This window comes from Saimiri boliviensis, chromosome 17 (genome assembly GCF_048565385.1).
Source record: "Saimiri boliviensis isolate mSaiBol1 chromosome 17, mSaiBol1.pri, whole genome shotgun sequence".
NCBI classification, from domain to species: domain Eukaryota; kingdom Metazoa; phylum Chordata; class Mammalia; order Primates; family Cebidae; genus Saimiri; species Saimiri boliviensis.
Window position 1 is genome coordinate 30,235,235 of NC_133465.1, and position 7,700 is coordinate 30,242,934.

Here is a 7,700-nt window from a genome sequence, read left to right on the forward strand (position 1 = left end):
ACTGTCTGTCCTACCTGTCATCACCCTTAGAGGAGACCCTTCCTTAGATCTGGGTCCAGCAGGTGGGGGACCTTTTGAACAGGTCTCATTCCCATAGGGAAGTTTGGGAGGGGAGATGTTGGAGAAAAGCGAGCCAGGGTGGGTGGAGGACAATGGAAGGACATGGGTGCATCTGCCGGCCGGGGGGCTGTTTTTGCAGAGAACCCTGACTGATGGTGGAATCCAGTCTTGACCCACTTCCAGTCATGTGGCTCACAGTCACACATCTCTACAACTGTTATTCCTCATCAGAAAACGAGTCTGCTGCATTAACTTAATTATCAAGTCCCGGGACCCTCATTAAACCAAACAGCAAGCTTTCCTCTCAGATCTTAGTGAGAAGCTTTCTCCAGGAAGTTTCCTGAGGAGAGCACCTCTGTGTATATTCCAGCACTGTTTGTGCAGGTGCATCTGCTTGCATATCAGGATTTTGCCTTAGGGATAGGGAATGAATATTCTATCCCCAGCCCCACCCTCAGCATCTACAAAGGAAACCATCCACAATGCAGCTAAACGGGAAACTAGCCCTGGAATCTGAAGTCTTCCTGACTTTAATCTGCCCATCTAGGCTTCATCACTCTACTCCCCCTGCCTTGATGGGCTTCTTGAACCCCCTAAGGGCAGAAACTTGTATTTCTTCTGCTCAGAATTTCCAAGGCTAACTACACTGCTGAGCATACCATAAGTGCCAAATACCAGGCACTTATGAATTTCTCAGGCAATGGCCTTCTGGTCTGGAATGCGCTTACCCATTCGCCTCTAGCCGGCCCCACCCTTCTTGCCATCATGGTCACTTATAACTGAGTGATGGAGCTTCTCTGCCTGTCTCTATCACCTGTGAGAACCATTCCAAAGGAAAATTTCCTCCTGAAAGGCAATAATAGATTTTACTCTCTATCTCTTCTTGCTTTCCTTCAGCCATGGAGGGGACTAGTGGGACTGAGGAAGGGAGACATGGGGAATGAAGGAGTGAATTCTGACACCCCTTAACTGCCTGTGCCACCTTGAACAGTGTCCCCTCTAGCCTGTGTGGGAAGAACAGGGAAGAATCCTAGAAGCTGGGGGCTGGATGTGAAGACAAAAAAAAATTGAAGGATTTGGCCAAGCACAGAGGCTCACACCTGTAATGCCAGCACTTTCAGAGGCCAAAGCAGGTGGATCACTCAAGATCAGAAATTCGGACCAACCTAGCCAACATGGTGAAAAACCGTCTCTACTAAAATAAAAAATTAACCAGGCACAGTGGCACACACCTGTAATCCCAGCTCCTCTGGAGCCTGTGGCAGGAAAATCACTTGAACCAGGAGGCGGAGGTTGCAGTGAGCTGAGATCACGCCATTGCACTCCAGCCTCAAAAAAAAAAAAAAAAAAAAAAAAACATCCAGGCCCATCACGCCTGCAATCCCAGCACTTTAGGAGGCCGAGGTGAGTGGATCATCTGAGGTCAGGGGTTCAAGACCAGCCTGACCAACATGGAGAAATCCCGTCTTTACTAAAAATAACAGAATTAGCCAGGCATGGTGGCACATGTCTGTAATCTCAGCTACTTGGGAGGTTGAGGCGGGAGAATCACTTGAACCCGGGAGGCAGATGTTGCAGTGAGGTGAGACTGCACCATTGCACTCTAGCCTGAGCAACAGTGTGAGACTCTGTCTCCAAAAAGAAAGAAAGAAGAAAGAGAAAAGAAAGAGAGAGAGGAAGGAAGGAGGGAGAGAAGGAGGGAGGGAGGGAGGGAGGGAAAGAAGGAAGGAAGAAAGGAAGGAAGGAAGGAGAGAGGAAAGGAAGGATGAGAAAGGAAGGGATGAGAAAGGGATTTGTTCCTAGAGGAAAAAGCATCTAGGACTAGACCCAAAGACATACGTGTATTCATGGACACACCTGACTTCAGAAGGAAAGGACTGTGCTACACACACCTAGAGTAAACATGTGGAGATATTCAAGCACACGCATTGACGGAGACTACAGATGCAGGCAGATACTGCAGGGACTCTGCCTGAATGCACACAAACACCGACAAGGTGCTTACATGGGCTCACACACAGGATCCAGAGGCAAGCACACAACCCGAAGGGTGATCCTAGGGCCCTTGGGCACATACACATCTAGAGTTCATTCACACACAAGCGTTGCAGATGCATGCACATACCTAGCGTGCACTCCCAGGGTGCCCGTGGACACACGCACCTAAGAGTTCACACAGGCACACACCTAGGGGGCGCTCCCAGGGCCCAAGTGCACACACGCACCTCAAAGGTGTCCACAAAGGCACACGCCCCCAGGACGCCGACGCACGCCTAGGGGGCGCTCGCAGGGCCCGCGCGCACCCGCACGCACACACACCCCTGCCCAGCCTCCTGCCCGCCTCCGCCTTCAGAGGCTGACGAGCCCCGGCGCCGTTCCAGGCCTGTGCCGGGCGTATCGGCAGCCGCTTGGCGGCAATCCAGGGCGGCGCGGGACCTGGGCGGGAGCCGGGAGGCGCGGCTGGCATGGAGGCGCTGCTGCTGGGCGCGGGGTTGCTGCTGGGCGCTTACGTGCTTGTCTACTACAACCTGGTGAAGGCCCCGCCGTGCGGCGGCATAGGCAACTTGCGGGGCCGCACAGCAGTGGTCACGGGTGAGTGCGGAGGCGGGTGAGTGTGAGCCAGTGGGCGCGCGGAGGGTACGCCGGGCCGGCGGGAGCAGCGGCCCGCCAGGCTCAGCTCAGCTCAGCTCGGCTGTCGCCCGCGGTCCGCAGGCGCCAACAGCGGCATCGGGAAGATGACGGCGCTGGAGCTGGCGCGCCGGGGAGCGCGCGTGGTGCTGGCCTGCCGCAGCCGGGAGCGCGGGGAGGCTGCTGCCTTCGACCTCCGCCAGGTGAGGGGCGGCGGGGGCGCGTGGGTCTGTGAGCCGAGAACCCGCCAGGACACAGAGAAGCTAGCAAAGCGGCTGCGGAGGATCCGGGTCCAGGGAGGAGAATGCGGCGCGGGCGACTCAGCGCGAAGAGGGGGTGCACGGAGCGCTGAGGTCACCCAAGGAAGGCGCACCAGAGCCGAGTGGGGGAAGGGCTTCCTGAAGGCCGTAATTGCAGTTCTGAGACGTTTAAGGTTCAGTAGGATTTGAGTTAATGAAGATCATCAGTAGGGAAGGGAACAGCAGAGGGCACAGCATAAGCAAAGGCCCTGAGGCAAGAGAGCTTGACTGATCTGAGAATCTGAGAAAAAGATTAAATGTAGCTAGAGCACAAAGTATGGGGAAGATGGGCAAATGACAGGGCTGGAGCCATTCTAGAGCCTATTGAGAAGCTTGAATTTTATTGATGGGGCAGCAGAGACCAGCGGAGACCATGAACAGCCCTCAGTAGGCTCTGGACTGGCAGAATAGCCTTTGAAACGAACCCCTTTGTGGCTGCGTGGATCCTGGAGTGGAGGGGGAAGAGCAGGCGAGAGGAGACCGGTGAGAAGTCTCTTACAGATTTTAGGGTAAATGGTAATGGGGAAAGTGGGTGATAATAATAATAGCAAGTACCTACCCAGTGCTGCTGGAGTGTATTTTACACATGTTAACTCCTTTCATCCTCACAACAGCTTGGTGAGATTGGTACTGTTATTATTATTCCCTTTATGCAATGAGAGAACTAAGGCCCGGAGATACTAAGTATCTTGCCCAAGGTTGCATTCTAGTAAAAGACTAAGTCAGGATTTGAATCCACACATTTATCTAGTACACGTAAGACACAGGGGCAGATTTTTGTAAACAGTAGGAGATGGACTCTTAGAATTTGGTACCTGGGGAGAGGGAAGAGGAGAGAGGTGCCTGGTGACAAGCCCAGCCCTTGCCGCTCCACAGGAGAGTGGGAACAATGAGGTCATCTTCATGGCCTTGGACTTGGCCAGTCTGGCCTCCGTGCGGGCCTTTGCCACTGCCTTCCTGAGCTCTGAGCCACGGTTGGACATCCTCATCCACAATGCCGGTGAGGGGCAGCAGGCCCTGCAGGGGGGTGGTGGGTGGCCAGAGGGCAGTTGCCCCCTCCAGTGGGGCCCTGCTGGGGCCAGTGGACACATGGGAAAGATACGCCCTACTCCCATCTCACAGATATGGATGCCAAGGCTGCATAGCTCCTTCTGGAGCAGCCGCTAACACCTAGCCTCTGTCCCAGGGATCAGTTCCTGTGGCCGGACCCGCGAGGCATTTAACCTGCTGCTTCGGGTGAACCACATTGGTCCCTTTCTGCTGACACATCTGCTGCTGCCTCGCCTGAAGGCATGTGCTCCTAGCCGAGTGGTGGTGGTAGCCTCAGCTGCCCACCGGCGAGGACGCCTCGACTTCAAACGCCTGGACCGCCCAGTGGTGGGCTGGCGGCAGGAGCTGCGGGCATATGCTGACAGTAAGCTGGCTAATGTACTGTTTGCCCGGGAGCTTGCCACCCAGCTTGAGGGCACTGGCGTCACCTGCTATGCAGCCCACCCAGGTGAGGTCTGGTTCTTTGACTCCTGATTCCCCTCTCCCTTCTTTGCCCCATCCTGTGCCTGCCCCCGCACCATTTCCACCTCCCTCCCCACCAGCCCTCATTGAGTCGCAGAATCTCAGAGCAGGAAGGAAGCATGGTCCAAGGAGAGACCTGTTCCTTGCTGATCTTGGAATCAGGCTCTACTGGTTTAGGTTCTTCTTCTCACACCACAAGCCTAGGTGCTGAGCCCTTGGGCAGGGGTGGTAATGGCCATGAATGAGACCTGGATTCCCACCCTCAGGAGCCATCTGTACTGACTGAACTGACTATAATATGATAATGATGATGATGATAGCTAATAATTATTCATTCATCCAAGAAGCATTTACCGAGTACCTACTATGTATCAGGCATTATTTGCAGAGCTGAGGATATAGCAGTGAACAAAACAAAGACCTTGCCCTCATAGAGTTTGCATTCTAGTTTGGAGGAGAGGGAGACAGCCTATAAATAAATATATACACTATGAGGGGTGGTGATAGAGTGCTGTAAGGAAAGAGGAAACAGGGCAAAGGGCAAATGGAATGGGAATATGGAGTGGCAGTCAAGAAATACATATCCATAAAGGCGACATTTGAACAGAGGCCTAAAAGATACCGAGATGCCCAGAGAGAGAACAGCACAAATAATAAGTGCAAAGGAGCCAGACGCGGTGGCTCATGCTTGTAATCCCAAGCACTTTGGGAGCCCGAGGCTGGTGAATCACTTAAGGTCAGGAGTTCAAGACCAGCCTGGCCAACATGGTGAAACCATCTCTAATAAAAATAAAATTAGCTGGGCATAGTGGTGGGTGCCTCGAATCCCAGCTACTCAGGAGGCTGAGGCAGGAGAACTGCTTGAACCCGGGAGGTGGAGGTTGCAGTGAGCCGAGATCATGTCGATGCACTCCAGCCCAGATGGCAGAACGAGATTCTGTCTCTTAAAAAAAAAAGTAAGCCGGGCGCGGTGGCTCAAGCCTGTAATCCCAGCACTTTGGGAGGCCGAGGCGGGTGGATCACGAGGTCAAGAGATCGAGACCATCCTGGTCAACATGGTGAAAACCCGTCTCTACTAAAAATACAAAAAAATTAGCTGGGCATGGTGGCACATGCCTGTAATCCCAGCTACTCAGGAGGCTGAGGCAGGAGAATTGCCTGAACCCAGGAGGCGGAGGTTGCGGTGAGCCGAGATCGCGCCATTGCACTCCAGCCTGGGTAACAAGGGCAAAACTCTGTCTCAAAAAAAAAAAAAAAAAAAAGTAAGTTCAAAGGCCCTGAGGCAGAAGTTCCTGGTGTGCTTGAGAAAGGCTAGTGTGGCTGGAACAGAGTGACGGGAGAGAGTAGCAAGAGGTAAGGTCATAGAGAAGCACCAGGTCCTATAGGGTTTGGAGGGAGGTCCACTGTAGGCATTCTGGCTTTTACTCTGCGATACTGGAGATCCAGAGGTACGCTTTGTCTTATGGAAGAGGTTATACCAGGATAACAAGATCTGCCATATTCATATTACCGTACTGCATTTTAGATAGTCACTGCCTAAAGCTGATTAGTAATTATAATAGTGATCACAATTAACCTTTATTAACCCTTTATTACACTCCATATCCCTAATGTCCAAAACAGTGGCTGGTATACTGCAAGTACTTAATAAATGCTGCTTAAACAAGGGACAGGACTTGAGCTAGAAGAAAAGATGGAGAGAGACAGAATTTTTTCAGGCATGGGACACACCATGAACAAAATCTGGGATATGGGGTGTACAAGTAGTTTGGATGGAAGGAAGAGACTTCATGTAGGAAATGAGTGAAGTCATCTTGTAGAAGCCCTGAATGCCTGGTAAATACTACCCTGGTTCCCCCAGAACCAGATTCTCTCCCTGGTCTTCTAGCTCTGTTCCGACTCTTTTTTTTTTTTTCTTTTCAAAGAGATAAGAGTTTCACTGTTGCCCAGGCTGGTCCCAAAAACGTAGGTTCAAGCGATCCTCCTGCTCCGCCTCTTGAGTAGCTGTGACTATAGATGCATAGCACTGCACCTAGTCCAACTCCTTTCCTTCTTCCTGCCTACAGGGCCTGTGAACTCGGAGCTGTTCCTGCGCCATGTTCCAGGATGGCTGCGCCCACTTTTGCGCCCATTGGCTTGGCTGGTACTCCGGGCACCAAGAGGAGGTGCCCAGACACCCCTGTACTGTGCTCTACAAGAGGGCCTCGAGCCTCTCAGTGGGAGATATTTTGCCAACTGCCATGTGGAAGAGGTGCCTCCAGCTGCCCGAGATGACCAGGCAGCCCATCGGCTATGGGAGGCCAGCAAGAGGCTGGCAGGGCTTGGGCCTGTGGAGGATGCTGAACCCGATGAAGACCCCCAGCCTGCAGACTCAGGGGCCCCCTCTTCTCTGAGCTCCCCCAACCCTAAGGAGCCCACAGAGCCCCCTAACCCTCAGAGCTCACCAGATTTGTCTAAGATGACACGCCGAATTCAGGCTAAAGTTGAGCCTGAAACCCAGCTCTCCTAACCCTCAGGCCAGGATGCTTTCCATGGAACTTTATGGCCTTTGAAAACCTCGGATGTGTGCCAGGCCATGCCCTGGACACTGACGGGTTTGTGATCTTGACCTCCATGGTTACTTTCTGGGGTCCCAAGCTGTGTCCTGGACATCTCTTTCTGGTTAAAGGAATAATGGGTGATGATTTCTTTCTGAGAGTGACAGTAACCCCAGGTGGAGATAGGGATGCTAGACCCTGTGCTTCTTGGGAATTTGGATTTAGTATTTCCAGGCCCCACCCTCGTTCATTCTGATCAGCTCTGGAGCAGAGGCAGGGAGTTTGCAATGTGATACACTGCCAATATTGAGAATTAGTGAACCGAGCCCTTTGCAACCATCTAGCTAGGTAGATTACCCCCATGTTCTTGAGGCAGGATTAGGCGCCCAATGTAAGGGACTCGCCTAAGGTCTCACAGTGAGTAGAAGCAGGGCCTGGGATTTGATCCCAGGGCTCCGAGCCCAGGACCGACTGCAATAAGATGGGTGCTAGGAAGTGAGTCAGGGCAGGAGAGTTGGTATCGAGGTGCTTCATGGGAGTAAGGGGACTCCTTCTGGGCGGCTGCAGGCCTGGGGCTATCTGCATCTGGAGCCCCTTGGAATAAAGCGCATTGACCGCCCAGGCTGCGCTCGCTCCTGCCTCAACGCGCCGGCCCCGCCCTCCG

The 7,700-nt window shown here is 53.1% G+C and overlaps 1 protein-coding gene across 1 annotated transcript; it reads left to right on the top strand.

Moving 5' to 3' along the window:
- Positions 1–2,380: 2,380 nt before the first annotated feature.
- DHRS13 (dehydrogenase/reductase 13) lies at positions 2,381–7,683 on the top strand. Its single transcript, XM_010342065.3, has 5 exons — positions 2,381–2,652; positions 2,773–2,891; positions 3,864–3,987; positions 4,174–4,485; positions 6,566–7,683. The coding sequence occupies exons 1-5, from the start codon at positions 2,526–2,528 to the stop codon at positions 7,006–7,008; spliced, it is 1,125 nt and encodes a 374-aa protein (XP_010340367.1). The 5' UTR covers positions 2,381–2,525; the 3' UTR covers positions 7,009–7,683.
- Positions 7,684–7,700: the final 17 nt, after the last annotated feature.

What these genes read in the sequence shown, in the direction of transcription:
- DHRS13 (XM_010342065.3), top strand. Translation starts at nt 2,526, where the DNA reads ATGGAGGCGCTGCTGCTGGGCGCGGGGTTGCTGCTGGGCGCTTACGTG. An exon ending in CCGCACAGCAGTGGTCACGG is followed by an intron (nt 2,653 to 2,772) that starts GTGAGTGCGGAG and finishes CGCGGTCCGCAG; the next exon opens with GCGCCAACAGCGGCATCGGG. An exon ending in CTGCTATGCAGCCCACCCAG is followed by an intron (nt 4,486 to 6,565) that starts GTGAGGTCTGGT and finishes TCCTGCCTACAG; the next exon opens with GGCCTGTGAACTCGGAGCTG.